General features: G+C 37.1%; 1 protein-coding gene across 1 annotated transcript in view; it reads right to left on the bottom strand.

Moving 5' to 3' along the window:
* Window positions 1-21,405, bottom strand: part of AGBL4 (AGBL carboxypeptidase 4) — a 494,372-nt gene extending 472,967 nt beyond the window's left edge. Inside the window, exon 1 of the mRNA XM_053470228.1 lies at window positions 21,341-21,405. Within this exon, the coding sequence (XP_053326203.1) occupies window positions 21,341-21,383 (43 nt within the window). The 5' untranslated portion in view covers window positions 21,384-21,405. The remainder of the gene's footprint in view (window positions 1-21,340) is intronic.
* Between the last annotated feature and the right edge of the window lie 2,432 nt (window positions 21,406-23,837).

The following is a 23,837-nucleotide window of genomic DNA, read 5'->3' as shown; positions in this document are numbered from 1 at the left end:
TCCAAGTCTTTACATGAGAAAAAATGGGCAGACTAGATGTGCTGAATGTGTCTTCTCTGCCATTAAATTCTAGGTTTCTATAAAAAATATGATTAATCCAGTATTTACCATAATTTAATAGCTGTTGAAGTCAGATTCCTTAAAGCTTTATTATATGATTATCAATGGAATCCCAATGGTCCACAAACAATTGTAAAAAAAAGACCTAGTTGAGGCATGACTACATGCCAACCTGCGTACTTGACTATAAGAGGTCCTTGTTATCTGGTTTAAGAAGCACTGATGAGTACTTCAAATAATAGTTATTGACGCACACTGGCTTCAAAAAGGGCAGGACCAATACATTAAATATTCACGTTAGAGAAGTCAAATATTGGAAAGCTCGCTGTAAAAAAGGATGTGATTAAAAAAAAAAAGCTCTCCTGTATTGCAAAATATGCATTATATAAATTGCAGTTTACTGACAAGTCTACATATAGCAGGCTAAAACGCTTTCATATAAAAAGCATAATGTATTAAACGTTTGACTAAGTAATGTTATGACTAATGGAATCATTACATAAAAGTGGCAAAATGAGATTATATTCATTGTACCAGGATAATTGCAAATAAAGCGTTTAGTATATTGAAATGACAACTCATTTTGCCTGCATTATGTCTCACATACAGATCTGCTGTGCATTCTATACATTTCACTAAAACCTTTTTATGCGATAATTTAAATGCCAGATTGAAAAGAGAAAAAAATAAGCACTGAATGGTGGTTTTACTGAATTTGAACTACAGGACATTTTACATTTTTTAAAGGTGCTGTTTCATCTAATCTGCCGAATTTAACTAAAAGTCAGCATTAAAAAAAAAAATCCCTAGTAATGTAGAAAACCACAACCTTTTCAGAAAATGTAAAAGTATTTGGTTGTGTAAAATTCTGCCTCATTTAGATTTTTTTCAGGAAATGTTTAATTGTCATATGATAAAAAATGAGGCACAATAGGTTGTTGCCATGGAAACTAATGCAAATACTTCTCAAAAGTATTGGTTTTTTTATGTGATTAAACTTTCAGATTAGAGAATCTGCTAAAGTTCATTGCTATAATATACGACAGGGTGTACCATAAATCTGCAACCATATGACTTATCATACAAAACATATTTAAGACGCTGAACCAAGAACAAACAGTCTGTCCTATCCAGTCTTTGCACGAGGGAACCAACAACCCCTGAAGTACATTTTAGCCTTTATTGGCCTCGTCAGTGGGGTACAGTTGGTATCCCTCTACGCACAAGAGCGCTAAAACTTGAGGCACTGCCAAGAAGGGACACGCTGTAGCACAGACCATGAAGCAGCTGTCCCTTCTTCGTTGAATGCTTCAAGTTTGTTTTGTATAACCATTTGGCCAAGTGCATCTCCTCCAAGGCATTTAGCTGGGGTTGAAGAAAGGGTCAATTTGGGGGGGATTCTGCGTTTGCAAAACAAACCACACAGAAATTTTCCCCTAGGAAAAGGGGTTTAGTTTGGAAAGACATGTCTAGTCAGTGGGAGACAGAGCTGGCCCACAATATCCATGGAATAAGGCACTCTTCTCCTCAACAAGACCAAACTCTGCTCTTGAGACCTGGTTACAAGCTTGGAGAGTTCCCAGATATGGTAATGCTAGGTATGACGCACAAAATCATCTGTTCTGATTCTCCCCAGAATGACACCCGATCAATTACTTAGCTTGTCTATGTGACAGGTTTACAGGCTTTACTTTGAAGATTTAAAGAAGGTGCAGGTAAAGAAGCAGCATGAAACAAGGAATGCAATTGACCATGTTCAAAATGACTTAAATGGCTTATAAAGCTTATATATATAAATAGGCTTCAGGTGACTGTTCTGAGGACAGATGTGAATTGGGGAAAACTGAATTAAAGCACCCTAACCCCAGAAATGGAGTCATCCTTGCTGAATGCTTCAGTGAGCCCTAATCCCACAAGCTCCAGCCCATCCCGTTTGCCCCATTAACTCTTGTTTGTATCTGAAAACTTCTTTCAGTTTAATCATCAGAAAACCTGAAAGCTCTTCTGGTCTCACCAGGAGGCCCCATGGTCACCTCAAGGCTGGGTTCAACTCGCTCTCTGTCTCTTTATCTCCGCTATGTCACCTCCGGCCTCCTATACTGAGAAGGGAAGGTACAATTCTGTGGAAGAAGCCCTGGGAAGTCCCTGGGCATGATTATTGGATAGGACATATGTCGAAGCACAACCACAAATTAATAAATAAGAGGTTTATCTGTGGTAGTGGTGTCTTCAATAAATTCAGATCTTGATTATAGTTTTGGCGATAATCGTTATTACTAAAGATGCGTGGAAAATTGATCTCAATAATATTCAGAAAATTGAAGCATACTGTGTTTAACGAGAAGCACAGTTACTTAAAATAAATATGAAATCCTCTCTAATATTTCCACACTACAGCATGTTTGGTCTCTGAGTAGTCTCTCGGTGTAATGTATTCAAAGAGTTTCAATTAGCTATGGTTTAAAACATTTATTTACTGCTATATATGCAAATGATATTGCAGTGATTGTGCCCTCTTTCTCTTGTTATTACAGAAAACACTGATGTTTGTTCAAATGTTTGTCTCATTATTTTGTACATGATAAATAAATCTGTTTTTTTCCCCCCCTCTTCATTTTCCAGTAACATCCTCACGTTAATAAACTCCACACACGTCTCAGCGGTACCGCTTCACCTGGTTTGCTAATAAAAAAACATTTTAGTACTAAATAAATCATTGTATACTTAATTTTATAGATCGGAATTCTCCATCAAGTGCTGGAATTTATTTGTTCAAAACTTCAAATTTTGTCCTTGGTCAGAGCGATCAGAGCGTTTTTCAGGGCATATGTATGCAGAAATATCAGGGTAGGGGGACTTGGATCCTAAAGAGGGACACTCAGGCATCAGTTAATAATTGCATACATTGACAATATGAACCACTTGGGACAGTTTGTTTGGCTATAAGGCAATCTAAAAAAAAAAATAAAAAAAACTATAATCAACAACTCACCTGGACCAACCCAAAGAAGACACCAGACGCCAAATTTTTGGCCACAGCTTTATTAATAACAAAATTAAACAATAAACCTAAAACATCTCTTTGAAACACTTTGACCAAGAGTCCTTGTTCTGTAGGAGCCAAAAGCCCCTACAGGATATACCTCCCCAAGCCCAAACCCATTGGAGCCAATAGTTCTTAATCCAGTGATGGCCAGGAGACCCTTTGTGACTACAAGAGAACAAATACATACAACAAACACAACAGAGTCAACGCCACTGGACAGGTAACATCTTTCTACATATAATAAAGTAAGCCTATATATACACCCATACAGGGAGGGGCAGAATGGATTTTGCTAAGCTGGTCCCAGGGAAGTAGGTAGGGGCTTCTTCTTCTTATCTAACTTTAGATAAAAAAAATGCAACATTGTTGCGGTGACCCACCAATAGCAATATACCAAATTGCTATCTTTCTGAATAGGCCAGCAGTCAGTCAGAACTCCCTTCACTACTGGTCTAGTGGCCCTTTATTGGGTACTGTCTAATGATCATTTTGGTTATATCAATGGTATTATACTGTTAATTCCTTTACTCCCTCATTCATTTATTCATTCTACTTAATAAGCAGGGCCTGACTATTTTTATCATATCTACCTGAGATGTTTCCCAATGTAGATGTCTATATGAGCACTTAACTGAAGCTTGGAATAGCGCCATCAAATACATATACATATGTATAATTCAGTAGAGCCATAGTTCACAATCAATCCCATCTTCCACCAGCTATGGATACATCTGCATTAATAATGTATAACTAAAAAAACAGCATTGCCAGATTTGGGCTTTTTAATAGTTAAGAATCTTAACATATGGGCCAGTTAATGGATGAGGTCAAAAATGGTATAATGAGGATGAGAAATAGGACTTCAGGACACGGTCACATACTCTGCTTTCATCAATAGGCCGCCTGAGCACTTTCAAGATACTGATACGTCAGTCTCTAGGTCAGATACCTAAGTATAAAATGCATTATTGAAAATCAATACTCCTTCTAAATTAAATATACTGCCCAAAAACAATATCTCTCTAGGACTCAGAGAGACATTTTTAGAAGTACAGTATTTTAACTTCTGGATCAACTAAATGCATAATACAATTAAAATAAATGAATGTATAGTCGTCGATCATTAGTATTAGCCCAGAATACAATTTCAGAAACTATTGTCTTCACTGAATATGCAGCAAAAAGGGTTTAGGTCATTGGATCCTATTAAATGTAGCATAAACTTTTTATTATAATAAATATGATAATATAATAAACCACAATAAAAAATAAACTTTTGTGCCAAAGCCTTTACTATTTTTATATAGCTTCACAAAACTTTTAATTGGCAGACTTCCCAGTTTAGGTTTCCTAGGGGGTTATCTTAGTCTTAAAAACATCAGCAAAACAATCTTTAACAACACAAGAAAAATGCTCCCACCTGTTAAATAAATAATGTTTGGAAATTGTGCATTTTTACCCTCTGAAAAAAAACAAATAATCTGGATAGTCCAAAAATGCAAACACTGAGATTAACTGTGTATGGAAACCTAGCACACACGACAAGACACTCCACTTCTAAAAATGTATTGCTGGAACTGAGACTTAAACATGGGACTTTCTTAACAGCCTCAGTTAATGCAGTTCTGCTGTGACTTCCCCCATTTTCCAGTGACAATATATGAGTCAAATTTAAACATTTAGAGAACTTCTAAGATCTTGGGGCTATACACACACAGACAAATATCCACGTAGACACACAGAATAATGTGCTCAGATACTCACACTAACACACTTAGACACACAGACACTCACACTAACATGCCCAGACTCTCATTCCAACACACACACCCGAACACTAACACAACCAGGCATTTAACGCAAACATACATGTATACATACTAACACACCCAGACATACGCACTCTGAAACTAACACACACATCCAGACACTCACACTAGCGCAACTTGACATTCAACACTTACCCACACACACACACCCAGACACTCACACTAACACGATTAGATACTCAACACTAACACTTGCAGACATAGATACTCGCACTAACATACGCAGACACACTAACGCACAACCAGACACTCACACTAACACAACCACTCAGAGTAACACACATGCATACACACTCATGCGACCACACACTAACACAACCAACGCTAACTCACTCACACACTAACATATCCAGACACACTAACATACCCACACAAAAACACTTACATACCCAGACACACACTAACATACCCAATCATACACTAACATACCCTGACACATACACAGACTAATATACACAGACACACATGCATGCTGCCAGCTTTCTCGAGGGGGTGCAAAGGGCCAAATGCCCCCCCTCCGCTCTGCCCATGGATATCGCTTGAGTTGTATGATCTTGCACAATGCAGCAAAGTCCAATAGTTACCAGGACATTGTGCCAAAAGTGCCTGAGGTTTAGGGGTTGTTAGGCTGTCTGATGATGTAAGCAGTGGCCAGACAAAGGGCAGAAGTATTCGTCTAGTTTCCATCAGGGACTGCTGATCTTATCCCCCTACGGATGGGGCAGTTTCCCTTATCTCTAATTGTGTAATCAGGCCGCTAAGGTGCAATATGCTGCATTGAACATGGGCAACCAGCTTATTGCACAGCAGTGGTCCAGGAAACCTGCGGCATAGGGCTTCAGCCCCCTATACCCGTGCCCTGGATACCCTACTAAGCAGAACCAGAAGTCTTGCACATGTTCACATTGTTTGCAAAAATGTATAATTTTCACCTGATAGATATCGCCCAAGTGTCCATGGTTGGGGCAAAGTTAGTACCTGTTTGGGATACAAATCCATATTACACTCTTTCCTCCCCCAATGTCCCTCTCACAATGTTTAGTGGGTATCACAGTGTTGTATAGCCTTCTACTCTTTGTGTATAAACCAATATGTAATGATAAACTTTATGTCTTTCAACTAGGATTTAAATAACTTAAATCATTAATAATATTCAATTATTTTAAATACTTTAAGTGAAAAACACATTGAAAAAAAAATATTATTTATTTACATCTGTCTATTAGCTAGACTATTCCTTTAAAATGATATATTTAAATTGCTTTGAACACATTGATTAATATGTTTATTTAGGGTATATGCAAATGACCAGCTGATATAGCTCTCTTCTTCATATCAGTAGAGAGCATATAGTCATTTGTTTAAAGCCCTGTCTAAATATTTAGAATATGACAAATAAATAAATCTGGTTATCTTTCATTATCCACTAAAAGGTCCATAATGATCAAATCCGTTTGCAGGTTTATAAATCATCAGGAAGGATACAGTCGGGGCTACGGGCTGCGAATGAATGAACAGATGCAAAATAACACTGGTGTTATTTTACCCATTTGTGCATCTTTTGTACGGTCTCACTTTACCAGCATAGATTTTACTGTCTCCTTGGTATCCTGCAGTGCCTGTCTGCCATCTGCTTTCCCAAACGTCTACAGACAGATTCAGGCTTTAGTCACTATTCCTCTGGGGGGAAAAACAGCTTCCCTGTTGCTAGAGAAAATAATCAGTGAACGGTACAGCCAAGATGAACAAATCCTCTTCATAAGGCACCAGACTTGCTTTCCATGACACCTGCACTTAAACATACTAGCAACAACCAGTGCAAGAGTCCTCCAACAATTCAATTGCATGCGGCTTCTTGATTTGTATCCGTTCAAAGCCCGGCTCAGCGGATGATCTAGAGGACAATGGGTTTTCATATCATTTATTCAGGAAGAAGCTTCAGTGTAGAAAAACATTTTTAATACAATGTAATAGTGCTGTATTAGCTCTATGACAACATGATGAATTGAGCTGCATGGAATACTTTGTACTAGAACAGCAAAGCTGTGTTCTAGGCCTTTTCACAAACTTTGCATCTTGGTAAACACTGCATTATTGCGAGATATGAACTGCAGGACGGATGCTTTAGCATTCATATGATAAGCCAGACTTACATTAGAAATGTTAAACATAAATGGAAGGCAATGAGTTTTTTTTCCGATAAAGAAAGATCATTGAGTATGTTTTTGTTTGCCTTGATTTACTGAAACAGACAAGCGTTAGTAGAAGAGAACATATCGACTTCCTAAATACGCAATTTAAATAGTGATTTTATGTCCTTTTTTAAATATAAATGACATATATATAAAATCCAATGTTTTTTTTTAAATGGCAGGTACATATATTGTGTAATTTAATATCTATATTGATGGGGCAATTGCTCTCTGGCTAGCATCATACCTCGGCGTACTATTTCAATTACCTTTTTAGATCTATGATTATATGGCATTGTACTGCGTTAGTAATGGACAGAGAAAAGCAAAATTTGATAAAAATGACACCCTATAATAGATTAAAGTTATCAGACTAAGTCTTTTCTCTGAAGGAGAGACCTAGATAGTCTTGAATGCTTGCACTCTACAATACTTCAGTTAGCCAAAAACGGTGTCATCTTTACCATATTATATCTATGTCTGTTATCCCTATTAGCCGTTTGGCCACAGGATTATACTGTCTTTAGTGTGCCTTATCTTGCTATTTTAGCCCGTATGAGATTTGGTTGCCCGGTGAGATAGACTCACCGGGCAACCAAATCTCATACGGGCTAAAATAGCAAGATAATCCTTTAACAAGATATTAACATCATACGTGTGGGAGTTAATAACGGACCGGAAATATCTTCTCTAAGTCCCCCCTAGCAGAGACCTTTAAGGCAGCTGCAGTTGTATTTCCTAATAACTATAATGACCTTGAACATTTTATATGCTGTTATTTTATGTAATGATTATGTGAAACGTCCAGTTTGTTCAACATCTTCAAGAAAACGATTAAAACATGTAAAGTATAATCCCCAGCTTTCCATTAATGAGGAGCTGTCTCATCGGAGCTAAAACCATAAATAAATCATTTCCATAAATTTATTTCATCCTCCATTTTTAAGCTCTTCATATTCATATTTCCCATATCCTACATCTCTGCCTTCATTGCAAACATAGACAGAGTCCCCTCCTTCACTTTTCCTCCCCCATGTAGTTCAGGTATAGATCAAATAAACAGCACAAGGAAACACAACATTTCAGGTATAGATCAACTGAAACACACAAGCTTTGTATTTGCAGGTAAAGAGTAAATCAACAACACATGGAAACATAGCACTACAGGTATAGAGCAACTGAATTACAGCTATATAATAAACTGAAAATCACATGCAAACTCAGCATTGAAGATACAGAGCAAATAAATAATACATGAAAACCCTAAATTGCAGGCAAAGATCGCAGGTCCCAACAGCCAGTCGTCCCGTTCTCATTCCCCCTTTTATCTCTCTCCTTATCTCCTCTTTATCTTCCCCATTTCTTTTTATTGCTCCCCTTTCTCGTTATCTCTCCTATATCTCATCTCTCCCTTTTTTATCTTTCTTCCTATTTCTCTTTATCCCCCTCCTTCTCTATCTCTTTTCTTCCCACCTCTTTCCTTTCTCCTCATCTCCCCTTCTCTTTGATCACCCTTCTCATCATCTCTCTTCCTCTTTAACTTTTTCAGTTAGGGAGTAGGACCTGAAGACCCCTAGTGTCACCATTGCCAAAAAGTTATCACATCAGCTATTTATTTTCCAAAGACACATTTATTACATTATATTTGTATATATACCAGCCGATTCCTAAGCACTATTATAATAGGGGAAAGTGAAAATTAACAATAACATTAAAACTGGCAATATACAAAATTGATATTAACTTTAACATTAAGATGTACTGGTACATAAAGATAAGGGGACTGCTCCTGGAAAAACGGCATGTGAGTAATATGGACTGTCACTATGGATTGTGTTGCGCTCTTTTACCTACTTGTGGTAAGATGAAGATGTCTTTCTATTATTATTTCTGCAAACCTGATCCCTTTAAAAACAGATCATTAAGAGACAGATCCCTGCTGGAAACTAGCACTTCAAATAGCTGATATACTGTATAAACGGGGGTTACTTTTGAACAAAACATCTGGTGCAAATTTGTTAAAATATGCCCTTATCACCATAGCAACCAATGAAGTCTTCCTCCTGGATCATTGCTCTGGTTGCTATGGTGATAACATCAATTGCAAATTGCTACATTAGAATTGCTCTTTATAAATAATTCCCATATGATCTTTAAACTGAAGATATTATTATAACCTTTTGTTTGTATCAGTACTTGGCAACATTCCTACGATTCATTAGTCATTTTGTAATCTATAAAATTGTCATAACAATGATCTTGACTAATCAATAAGGTAGTCATTACTTTCGAAAGTCCATCTGCATTAAACACAATTATTGTATATAGACAAAGATATGGAATATCATTTTTCAATTTTAATAAAAAGTCATTTCAGTAAATGATAGATATTACAAAACAGTGATTCATGAATGTGTGCGAAATACACATTCAACTACAATACACCCATTCAAATAAGACAAAAGTACTTATGAAAAATTATCAAAAATATATAACATGGTCAATAAAAATAAACCAGATAGAAAGAACCTACAGCAAATATTAAAGTTGGTATTGCCATACAGGTAATAAATGAGTAGCCATGCCCTAACTTTTATAGGAGGGCAACAAGATTGATTTGCTAAAATAGAAGCTGCAAGGTCACACTATATTGTGCCACTGCCTTGGGTTGGTTAGGTTCTCTGCTTACTGTTTTACAGTGTAACCAAGTCTGGTGCATGCTGATGAGCCCCTTTAAATGGTTTGAATGCAGACAAAGACAGAGACGTCAGCTGTAACCCTTGTCAGGTTATCATAACAAGGAGAAAGATTGTCAACTCCTGAAAAGCAATGCTGGGGATCAGAGAAGCAACTGGTGGTTCTAAGCAGTAAGATATGCTGGTAGGACATATCACACACTTAGATGTAGGGGTGGCTCTATCTGTAGGCCCTTTATAACAGATACAAAATATAAAGATGTACATATACACTTAGGCCTTCACTGAACAGTATAATTACAGACAAAAAAAAATCTAGGAACAGGTGGGCATACTGTATGTACTCAGGTGTACCTTCAGCTTCAGTGCACTTGTGGAATTATAGAGGAAAAATCTCATCTCATGTCAGCCTCATTCAAGAACTACTATGCAAGGCAAATTTTCTTTGCACAAAGAAACCAACAACCCAAGACTTTAGCTTTTGAGGGCCATGTCAGCCCTCTTTGAGCATGTCTAGACTCAACACTTGGGGTGGGCCTGGACTGCCGGGAGAATCATACTGATATGTTCCATGTCAATGGCACAAATGGGCTAAAACTTAAGACGCACAAGAGCAGGGATCCACCATGGGGCAGGCTATTACGAAGCTCTCTGAATTATATATAAATAGATATATCTATAGATATATATATATAATGGTTGTTAGTTTTATATTTAAATGATAAACTATATCAGTTAACCAATATGCTGTGTGTATGGTGTTAAAGCAAACACTCAGATGACTCATACAGTAAATGGACTTCCAGAGATAAGCCGGATGCATTCGGGAAAGGGGAATGCTGTACAGTAGACAGAAAATATTTTTATAGCTCTGTCACAATAATAAACTAAATTCATACTTTCTTCCTCAATAAGAATAATACCTTATTCATTACTAAAAGTTTCCTTATATCCTCGCCAGCAGAAATTGGTTATTATTTTACAATACATTCGGATTATCTTCTTTGGCAGAAGCAATATTAAACTTTACTGAGAAGCGATTTCCTTCTTGTCAGCAATAGACATCATAGAGCTGGCAGCGTGTTTTCCAGTTCCTGATATAACAGGTAAAAAATTCTAATATGGCTTTAGAAATGATGGTACGTTAATGTTGCTTATTGGAATCAACCGCATAAATTATTTGGTTTATGATGCTGACTGTGTTAAAGTAATTATTTATATACACACATTAAAGACGGGTAGAGGAGATAAATCTAAGCTAATACACAATGTTCTGGATATTTTCTGGATGTGGATTACTCACTGTGTCTAAATTTAAGGTTGGATAATTAATTGTCACAGATCAATGAGCTGAATCAACAGGGATGTTCATCTGAAAAGTAAATAGGGTTTTAATACAAAATCAAGGTAAGCTAATATACTAAAAGCTACATGGTTATACCCTTATGCGGTATGAGTTCAATTATAGTAAAATAAAAAGTACGTATGTACATACATTTTACAATATCACTTAAAGGAATTGTAAGGACGCAGGTGAAGGCTGGTAAGGAGAAGACACTAATAGGCCATGTGCCACCTCAGTGGGTAGTAGGGTGGGGATGGAGTGGCATAGGTGGGCTGTATACCCCCTAAGAGTAGTATACCCTTTTAACCCCTACATCCCAAACAGACATGGAATGAGGGGCATGGTGAAGGTAAGAGAAGGGTTTTGTGCCTCACATAGGTTGTTTTTAAATGCATTTTAACCACCCTTCCACTGGGGTAGAGTTGATCTCTGCCCCCCACACATGGCAGGAAAGAGAAGGAATCCACTTTCCTTATTTTTAACCCTTTAATGGCAAAGCCCGTACATGTAAATGCATTCTTTTCAATGGGTTTAGGGACCGCCCATTGTCCTTAAGGGGTTAAATGCATTTGTTGTACTGTTTCTTGTGTGAGGGTGCAACTTTTGTAATTTGCAATCAACATGTGGGTTAGTGACAACATGTGGGTTAGTGAATCTGTGCAATGCTTTCTTTCTTTAACTCACATCAACTCAACCCTCTGGTGGTGGGATGTATGCAGGTCGAGTGTTAATATCTGTAAGTGAAAATGTGCCTTGGCAATAGTGAATTTGCAACTTGGACATGGCTTCCAACTACTCGCATGTCCCACTAAAGTGAATGTTAACTTGTGTTCTCTAACAGAGGTAGCAAAGGCTATATGTTAATTCCAGTTCTGCTATTGTTTTTGTTTCTTTCTTCAGGTACAGCAATGGATTTGGGGCCAAAAGATGGCACATGTTCATATAATTAACCCAATTCACATGATCTGAATGTTGATATTTGCACATGTACAGGTGCAACATTGATTTACTTTTTGACAGGAGGTAAACAACTGTAACCTGACGCCATCTTTGATCCCACATTTTAGTATTTTGTTTCTCACAGTGTTGATGGAGATACTGATTGTGCCAGTAAGTAACCTCTTAAAAATAATTTTTTATACTTATTTTAAGCATACACTAAATATATTAAGAGATTTCAGAACAAGGAGGGGACGTCACAGAAAGCACCATGATTATGACAAAAGTTCACCTTAATGCAAAATGGCGGTGCAGGGAGAGGATGACGTAAGAAATGCCAATTTTGACAAAATTTGGCAAAGTTGCAATTTGTATGAAACCGAATGCACAAATCTATTAAAAACATTTCCAAACTATGTAACATAGGGCTTCAAAGAACATGCGCATAGCATATCATGTCTGTGATGTGTTTAAGGAAGGGCAATCAAATATCCTGTGTTTGCCTACAATGGAGACCCCCAGGTTAAGAGGGAAGCAGCCAATCATTGTCAGGAAGGAACTCTCATAGAAATAAATGGAGCATTAAACCCCCCAGAACCTGACTGGCGGTGAGTATACCCCATGGACACAGACAGCAGGAGATGTATTTGGACAAATTCCTCCATGCATTTGCAACAATTTAAAGGGACCACTCAGCTATCATATGGACCAAAGTCCTATGATATGAGTGTCCCTTTGATGGACATAGATTTATTTTTTTCCACGGAACATCCCCTTTTGATAACTTTTCAAGTACTGGGATTTAAATAAATATATTGTATCTTACATGGTACAGATGAAATGATGATATTTTCCTTTCTTGTAATTAACTCTTTTTTATTTGCAAAATATACTGTAATAAACATCTTAGTTAATGTGGAAAACGTGCAGAAGCATAAGGGATGATGTTGAATTCCTGACCTGTCACAGCTGAGGATCCAAGATTACCCTTGTGGCACCAGCAGTGACTAATTTAAATGTTTAACTGCAATGCTCACAGAGGCAGTATTGGCTGGAAAGCTGCAACTTGGTGATACAGTTATAAGGTATATGGAAGCTCTACATATGCATCAACTGAACAGCAGTTGAATCATCTGTCATCTTTACCGTTGTTACAACTCTGCATCCCCTGGGTCTTTTGAAGGGACCAAAATCCATCTGTCCCTATTTACTTTCATTGTATCTATCTTTCTCTGCCTCCTCTAGCAGTACTGTGAGCAGAGATTTGGTAGTGAAAGATTAGAAGTTGTGTGCATGGTTGTCAGTTTTATTGCTTCGTGGTGAGTGGAAGATAAGATGTGTTTTTTTTTCAGAACATGTACAAGTACAGAACTGTGCATTGGAGCAATAAAACAGAAAAATGGGTATGTAACATGATACATGGCATGGACCTTTTTCTATATATACTGTGAATTAATTCTAGTATGTATTTAAATGGTACTGGTACTTAAAAGATGACAGCTTCCAAGGATTGTTCCAGAAGTCCGTTTGTGTGGGACATAACCAATGGAATGCACTTAACAATCAGAAGTACGAAGTTGGTTCCACTAATAAGCATCCCTACTTAGTTTGGACATTTGGACCTTAAGATATTTATTGAGTGTGTCCACAATATCCTTCTGTGTGATGTAAGAACAAGTGCATTGCCAAGTTGAAAGATACCCTATATGAAGATGGTTCTCTATAAATGTAACCCGGTTCCCGATCAAATCAAAAGCAAACATTCATAGCCAATGGCATTGCCATTTCTCCTCACTCAGGTATTCCATGCCTTCTTCATCTCCAAAATAACCCACCCAGATAACAACTGAAGAGGTGGCCTATGTGGTCTTGAAAACATAAGTCACTCTACATCTTACCATACGCATCTTAGCCATCTAAAATTGTGTCACAACCTTCTTAAGACTCTCTTTCTATGTTTTTAATGATGGGTCCTGCCTACCTTTCCTTGAGGATGTGGCTTTATCTCTCTTATCCCAACACAGAGATATGTTGGCACTACACGTCACTTAGAGTGTCAGGTGACATTTTAATGCTATCCTCTCCGCCATTCATACCCATGTTTGCCAGTCTTCCTCCCACCTCTGTTTCAGCACCTATGCAACTAAGGAAGAAACCTGTAATGTTGGCCATTCATATTTCTTTTTGAAGTTGAAGGGATCTTCTATGCTTTGGTCAAAGAATTTCAGTTCAGTAATCATATGTAACATTGTTTTTTCAGTATATATATATATATATTGTTCTTAATTGTCAAATATGGCTAAATCAATTGTGAAATATGGCTACATTTCATGTAATTGCTATCACCCAGCAAACTGGGATTGTGTACAGGTAGAATAGGCTTAATTCAATGAGCAATCTAAAACCCATGCTAACAACAATAAAAAGAGAACAAATGCTAAAACCATACTCATTAATAAGTGATTCAACTCAAAGGGGACATAGTCGAGTAACAAGTGGTATCCATCCAACTTTGTGTACACATTTTACAAATGCAACTCTTAATTTCTGCTGCCTTCAATTTAAAACCAAAGTTTGTTTAAGCAGATCAAAGCAAACCTCTGGACAGCCAACTGGGATCAAAGTAACAGAACCATTAGGCTTAATTAAGCCAAACTAGCCGCTAAAGTGTGTTCAGATATCCTTGACACAAACCGAAACTTATATAAGAAACAAATCAGGGAAAAAAGTTAAAAAAATACACGGTAAAAAAATAGCTCTGACAATGATAGCACCTATTTATTTAGGTAGGCACTGGCATTACTATTCGGTATTAAATTTAAGACATGCTAACATTTTGTACACCCCATTGAGTCTTTCATGTTACATTGTTTAAGTGGATCTGTACTGTCTTTTTTCAGCAGTCGCAGTCTGAATTTAAGAAGTACTAGCCTGGGTTTGGAAAGGGAATTCAATCATTAACCATGCATTTTTTCACTTTTATTAAAGCCAATTAATGTTTAGACGGATCACGGCATTAATCTCATTGTGTCCCCATCATCTTTTATAAATAAAGTCTTAAGCTGGAATTTTCCCACTCAACATATTTCACTTTTTTAGTGAATAAATTCCCAAGCCGCATCCAGTTATTTATTAGATAGCAGGCCCAGAAGATGTGCCTTGCACTGTCACATTCAATGCAGTATGTAAGCCTAAATGATATTGCTTATGAAAGAAACAAAGCTCTCTGCTTAACTGGATTTCTTGGTGATATATAATTTCTGCATTAGGTTGTTTATAAATTTGAAATGCCATTTTTCTTTCAGCGGGTCTACTAAAGCAGTGTTGTAGCGCGATAGCAATTTAAGCATTATTGACAGAATTTTAAGAAGTTTGTGGAGTTTGAATGCTCGCTAACAGATGTACAAAATATCTTTTTCTGACAAAGACGTTATATACTGGTAACATTTTTACAATATATAAACCTTATGTAATTTTATTATTAAAGGGACACTCTTGTGCCCTATGCAGATTCACTATGTTATAACACAAAAGAACCCTACCACACCGTCCATATACAACATAATGTTATAAATACTTAGGTGTATATAAGGATCTCATCCTCAAAACAGGGAAACTCCTATAATTCATATAAGGTATACAAGATTCACTGTTGTAGGTACTTTAATATGCATTCTTTAACTGAAAGAATAAAAAACATATTAACCTTTAGAAAACAAAAATGACCTACATCATGCCTCACCTCTCTTCTGTTTTTAAATGTGCTTTCTGCAAATGCATTAAGGAGGCCTCATTAGGCCCCTGGACCTTCTGCATTGGCCACCAGGAGACCTGTTTGGTCTAAAGCAGCCCGCGAAGCTAAAGGACAATGTTACAGTGCAAAGGTATACAGGGATGAGTCTTATGAATCCCACCATGCATTTGGAATAGGGAAACAATTTTAATTTAAAGGGAACACTCAGCTGCCATATGCATTAAAGTGCATATAATGGGTGGGATGCCTCTTTAATTGAAATTTTAACAAATATACTGAATTAGCAAAGTGAAATATAAAAAACATAGTCAGTAAGATATCAAACAAAAGTAGGCTTTAGAGCTACAGATATGGTGTCGTCAATAAACCTGGGCCTGGAAATACCAGTGGGGCTGACAGGCCAGCACAGAAGTGGGAGAGCTGCAGAACCCATGATTTTTTTGCCCAATAACCCCAGAGGTCTCTTCCACAGATGGAATATTCTCTTAATAATACTGCTATATCCATTTTTCTTATTAAAATACATCGAAGTGTAGAATTTGACAACACATAAGAACCATTTGGTATTTGAAATCATTATTATTAACAACTTTTACCTCTTCGGCTAGGAGGTTGTTTCACTTATCTACCATCTGTAGATTAAGACTATCTCGTTAGTCCAGGAATGTCCATTTTCTGGTCATTGGGCTACCGGAAGCTAATTTGTAAAAATAACATTAATTTGTAGAACCTGTGGCAGGATAATGAACCTTGAGAATTGGTTTATAGAGCGCAGCATTCATTAATCATCAGTCGGCCCATGCTGTACATTCTGTAGGGAGGTACATTTAATTTAAGCTGTATGTGCCTTTTCAATCGGACTGTGGCATTATTGCCCTGAATGCTGGCCATCTCTTTATTAGAAAATTCAGATTTCTCTATATTGGCTGATTTGCTCTTCAGAAAAGATGCATCACCGTTTTTTGTTATATCTTCTAGAATGACCATCATTTTATTCTACGTCTTGGTAATAATTTCTGTTCTGAATCATTAACAACCAATGTACCCACTTTTATATGAATCCATTTTTCAGTCTACCCCGGTAAAAAGCTGCAAAGAACGCCTGTACATTTTTAATTTCAATCATGTGAACGGTAGGATAATTTTAATTTGCAAGCGGTCTAACGCTGAACAAATGATGTTTAGGGCGAATGTTACTTTCCTACAAAATATTTTTCAATTACTACATTTTACAGCTAGCTAATTTACGCTGAGGCAGAACATTTTACCTTCGGATTTGTGAAACACTAAATGACTGCCTGTAAATAATGTTATTTATTATGTGCTACAAAAATGAGCCAGTTCAGCTACAGACAGAATCTATTTATAATGTTGTGGGGAATGGGCAACCGGTAGTAGAAAGAAGAGTAATGCAAATGCCATTTCAAATGACAATGCATTTAACTGTTTGAAGGATGAGTCTGGATACTTGCGTGGTGCATTTTATCCTTTTAGATTAAGAAAAGATGAGATTTGTCTTGTATACCTCGAGGGAGATTGGAGAATTCAGTGAGTTTATTGACATGTACCATATCTTCTCATTACTAGAGAGTGGATGAATGGAGTATATGGGACAAAACCCCTTTATTAATAAGTTTGTCTCATAGCGAAACAAAAATGATTTATATGTCAGACAATTTTGGGAAGCCACCTATGCAGGAAAGGAATCATCCTTACGGAGCTCCATGAACTGCTATGAAAAAGCTCTAACATTTTAAGATGTCCTGTGGTTCATAACATAAATAACCATTCATTAGAATACCTACCTGAAGCCTAAAATGATTTCGGATGTGGATAGAAAGTGAGTTTAGAATAATATTGCTATTTTCAATGCTATAAATTTACTGACAGCTAATTGCAACCAATGCAACAATACATTATCGATGCTACATGTCACCGCAATATCTATAATAGTCTGCCCCGCATATGCTCGCCCCATATGATTTCAACTGGCAACTTCTACCCCATGGGGTAAACCCAGCAAAATCACATCTACATCTGATTAAATGATCTGAATGGATTGCACAGAAAAATAAGTACAAGGACTCTGATAGGATATAAGCACATCCTAAAGTCTTTGTTATTCAAGACAGCTCAGAAGTTCACATTTCAATATATAATATGACAAACACGTGTATGTGAGGCTTGGTAAGCTATATCGATATATGGTCTTCCTGGGTGTTTAGTAGGAGGACTGGTTTTCTCAGGAGCATGGGTAGATTGTCCACCGATGTCCCATAAATCATTAAAATATATCTAAAACGCAGTGTCTTCATTTAAAGCAGTGTTATCCGGGAGCCACTCCACTTCCGTGTACATCATGGCGGAACATCAATTTCTGCATATACAGGCTCACAGGGAAAAGGGCAAAGGAAGCCCCGATCACCGCCCAGAAGTAGCCCTGAGCATCATATAGCCCGCTGGTGACTTTCTAAGTGAAATGGAAGGCCTTTCAGCCTCCCTATATATACGATTTATCAATATGGCATATGAAGCACTAGGGAGAAGGCATTTAGAGAGGTTTGTATTGTATCCCTCGCCTCCAATGTGGGGAAACTGAGTCTATGCCAATAATCGGAAATTCTTCCAATTTAAACAAGTCACAATTATTTAGTTACACTGAAACTTTTGTTTCTAATGCCTCCTAGAGGTTGCTAGTTTTTAAGTCATGTGTGGTTCTACCCACATATTGGGTTCCACATTTACATTGTATCAAGTAAACTACACTTTTTGACTTATAATGTATCGTATAAAGCTCCTTGTTGAACATCAACTAATTTGGATAACATAGAGCCATAAACAAGGCAATTAGGGGTACAGATAAGCATAAAGGTAGTCCATCATAAAGAGGAACAATACAGTATTAAAAGAGTACAGAAGAGACAGAGAGGAAACATGGAGAGGGGAAAGAGGACTTATTATAGGGGGGATAATAACGGTTTAGATAACACTGGATACAAAAGAGGAAGAGATATGATACCATGCAAAAACCCATGAAAAGGGGGCTCTTAATATGGAATTAGACATTTTAAATTTTGTTTCGTAAGCCATATTGGTCAATTTCTTTTTTCCCTTAGAGTAACAGACATGGGGTTCTGCCACTTGAAAAAATTTAAATATGGATCCTACATAATTTATTTTTTTCTCTTCCTACAGAATCAAGAATGATTGGTGCAATATAGCAAGGCTATTTTTTATAAGATTAATAATGGAGACTATAGTCCTTATGATGTGCTATTCTTTATTAAGAGGTTTAAAGTCCAATATACAGTATTTGCTGGTTCTGGGCAAGGGTGACATAGAGGAGCGCAGGAGATGTCTTATCCCTAGTGCTTCATACGCCATATTGATAAATCATTTCCATGGAGAGGATGGAAGCCCTTCCACTCTGGGCCACTTCAAAGCAATGGTTGGGCCTCCCTTTCCACTCTTCCCTGCGAGTCTGTATATACGGGTTGTCATGGCAACCGGCACATTAAGCAGAAAAGGATGTTCCACCATAATGTATGCAGAGGTGTGGTGGCTCCTGGACAACACTGCTATAAATGAAGACGCTGCATTTTAGATATTTTTTAATATGGTTACTTGCAAAACGCGTTGAACCATATGACCTTATTCTTTATCTGTAGGAACCAAGGGATTTATTTGTGTTATTTTGCACTTCATATGTTGATGTGTCAGAGATTACTAGTCACACAACTTTGGTTATAAAGTGGCTAAAGTTGCAACTAAGAGAATGCATTTATCAATGGCATATTGCAGAAGAGTTGTGGTTTCAACTCCTTGACCTCACAATACATTATGAAGGCCCTTCCACGGTAAGCTTCTGCCGAAGGAAGAGTTTGCTCGGTCCTGTATAATGTATCGTTAAATCACAGAGTTCTCCACACCCTTCCAATTATGCATTATACTGGGCCAGCTCAGCCCCTTTATTACATAGTTACACCGGTATGGCATCTATATTACCCTGACCATCTGAACTGATGTTTAGAACTAAACCTTTTAGACCACATCCATACATCCCCTCAGTTTCTTCCAAGGTTATACTTGTTTCTCAATGGCTCAGAATATGTGCTAGGTGTTTTACAACTCAAAGTGTGTTTATACATTACATTGTGTAAATAAAGCATTGTGTTCTGCTTTCACATGCCCAACTCCATTACACTCAAAAAGCATTGGTGAAGCCCAGCCACTTGTTATAGTGGCTCATTCACACTCCATAAAGCAAACATTTTCATAATATGTGCTATACTATGCAGCTATTTTATCAATTAATATTTTGTATCGGTCTTGAGTTTTTATATTGCAAATTCTGCCTGCCATGTTGGCCCTGGTCTCTATTTGTACAGAAGTCGGGTATATTCATTGCAGGAACGGCCAAGGACTACACAGAAGGTAGAACCGAATATCAGCAGGTAAGTAATGCTAATATGATTTATCCAGTACTTACATCAAACGTTATAAAATACGAAATATTATTTCCTCCTGCTTCACAAAAACTACAATAAATTAGGTGTTAATAAGAGCAATTTGTATTATTTCAAAATAAATAAATAAACAAAAAGGGCATAATCCTATAATCCTAATTTTAACATAAGTAGAAACAATTACTTTGCAGGGCGAAAAATACATGCAAAAAGAAGGATAATTCAAAAATAATAGTATATTACTAGCAATATAAATGGTTTCTGGTACTTCCAACTCTGTAAGTGGTTAATTATCATAACAATAATACATTAGTAATAATTAGAACTGTGTGGCAGGTCCCTGACACTGAAATGTTTCAGTCTAAACATAATTATTACTAGTAATTAGCAGTTTGTTGTGGGGCTCCCAAGAAATTAATGAGAACAATGCAAACAGCTATCATGGACTACTGGTATTTAGTAACATGTCACAGACACTGATAACCCTAACAGATGTTCTCCAGCAACAATGAATCATAATATGTACTAATAAAGACTAATAATGAATAATAATAATTCTATGTCTACAGGTCTTCATATATGTTACTGAATATCAAAAATAACATTATTCTTAGCAAGAAGATTACAGTATGAGGAATGGTTAAATAATATATATATATATATATATATATATATATATACACATACACATATTATATTACACACACTTATTCACTTATTCACACACACACACACACACACACACACACACACACACACACACACATATATATATATATATATATATATATATATATCTATACATACACCTACAATGAAAAAATGACTTATGACAATAAAATAATTATTTATGTAAGCATTCATAGTACTAATACTAGTCCCTGTTTGACACCCTATATATACCTTCATGAACTACTACATGACCCTGCCACCCCTCCCCCCAGCATGCCACCCCCTTCCTCCACCCTCCCTGTTACCACAAAGATTTTATACAAAGCAGAACAATGACAGACCCGTTTCTGCACTCCCGAGGCTCTCCGCCATGTTTGTTGTCATCCACACAGCACGGAGACGCTGTCTTGCTGCTACCATGGCAACTGGCGACGTCACTGAGGTAGAGATGGGTATCATTTCCATGTCTGGTAGAGGACGTCAAGAAAGGGGCGTGGTTATGCTGCTGTCCATGGTGCTGCACTGTAAGCCGGTACTAAAGTAACTTGGAGACGTGGGACTGGCATGTATGGGGCATATACAGAGGCAGTGCCAAAGTATGGGGCATATACAGAGGCAGTGCCAATGTATGGGGCAAATACAGAGGTAGTGCCAATGTATGGGGCAAATACAGAGGTAGTACTAATGTATAGAGCACATACAGAGGCAGTGCTAATATATGGGGCATATACAGAGGTAGTGCTAATGTATAGAGCATATACAGAGGCAGTGCTAATGTATAGGGCAAATATAAAGGCAGTGTCAATATGTGGGGCATATACAAAGGCAGTGCCAATGTATGGGGCAAATACAGAGGCAGTGCTAATATATGGGGCATATACAGAGGCAGTGCTAATGTATAGGGCAAATATAAAGTCAGTGTCAATGTATGGGGCATATACAGATGCAGTGCCAGTGTATGGGGCATATGCAGAGGCAGTGCCAATGCCAAGCAGTAATCTGTCACTAGTTACAGAAAGTAATGTTCGTTTCTATTACTTTGTGACCTGAATGGACTTTGTGATTACGATGGACCTGAATGGAAGAATAACTTTATGAGGAAGAATAATCATGGAAACTCATTTACATGAAGGTGACTGCTCTCACTGCAAGAGTGATGGGGAAAATATGATGATGCATTATCTTCCCCTTTAGTCTATTTAAGTTAATACATTATTATTTTACCATTGCATAATTATACAATGACAACATAAAAGAATTAAACATTAATGTAGTATTGTTCACAAATGCTGTTTAGACAGAACACATTTTAAAATGGTACAATAAAAAGCAATTACATTTCCAAAATACAATGAAGTCATTTGTCGATTGGTTCTATGAATTTGATTGGACTCACAGCCTAAACACCGACAAACATCGGCGTTCCATAAGCACCCATACTTCACACTATTGATCTAATATCCATTGCACTAATGAATGTTGTGTCAATTGTTAGTGATTAACAAGTCATTAAAAAAGTTGATACCATACTCTGTATCCACAATAGGAAAATGCAAACCCTGGAAACGGCAATAAGTCGTAGTTTGGATACATCTGCACTGGATTTAATACCAATTGTAGGGTCAACAGTTGCCTACCATTGATTTACTGAAATGATGGAAGTGTGGGCAAAAAGGATCAATTAATACCTTGCTTATTGAGATGGTGGTGAACATTGTTAGCAAGATAGAGTAGTATTAAAAAAAGTGCAAAGCTCCCAGGAACACTCAGTGTACAACAAAATAATGGAAACTACACAAAATGTGTGTTCTAAATAAAATGAGAATATAGGCAACATCCTCAAATGTAAAGTATTCTATCTAATGGATCTAGGCTTCTCCGAAGATGACGATATACAAAATACAAAGTAAAAATGAAGGGCATCCAACCATGTCTTAATGGACAGCAAATAGACGGCTTAGTGATGAATATAGCTGAAAGTTCGGTTTACAAAGTACTTAGAGGAAAATGTATATAGCTATATGGGTTTCTAGTCAAAGGGGATACATTCTATTGGGCCAACATGAAAAAAATGTATAGTTCAATAAGCTTTCAAGACCACAGAGGTCCTTTCTCCCACCCCAGTGTGTAAAACTAGGTCCCATACCATAAAAAGATGCATTAGAAGCTTCCACGATGCATGAGGGATTAGTGCATGGCTCATCCATCTGTGGGGCAACACAGGGGCATCTATGTGGCTGTGGACCGGCCCTAACAACAAGTAGAGGTATGGAAAAACCTCAAATGGTAAGTGTTTGCAACGACATAGACCTATGTCCTCAACATTTACTAAACTTGATCGTATGACTGAGGGTGGAAAAAAAGATTGAACATCTGGTCATAGAATAGAGGGGGGGCTTTTATTATTAATTAACAAATAAAATGTATAAGTGCCTTATTTTAGTTCATTGACATTTTAAGTAATCTAACCTTGCATTGGTTTGTACAATGTCACTCTGATTCGCTACCTTGCTAAACCTCTCTAATGAAAACTCATCTAAGCCCTCAGCCTGAACTTTATCATAACCTATTAAGACACAGGAATTAAATATTTTCCTTAAAGATAAAGGTACTTATCCTGTTAACTAATTTATTTCAAGTCATGCATCATTTTAGAGTGTTTTTGGGAAACTACATATTACCAGTTTGTGTTGAACGGTTAAAAGTCACATATATTGTTCTATGCTCTGGAGAGTGACATCATTTTTCTTTATGCAAAGAATCCAATTTGATATAGACGTGTTTGCTCATTGGTATAAAACCGGAAGATTGCATGTTTTTGTTGTCAATTGAAAATCA

This window comes from Spea bombifrons, chromosome 6, assembly GCF_027358695.1.
Source record: "Spea bombifrons isolate aSpeBom1 chromosome 6, aSpeBom1.2.pri, whole genome shotgun sequence".
NCBI lineage: Eukaryota > Metazoa > Chordata > Amphibia > Anura > Pelobatidae > Spea > Spea bombifrons.
Note: the sequence above shows the minus strand (reverse complement) of the source record. Positions and strands in the feature narration are given on the sequence as shown.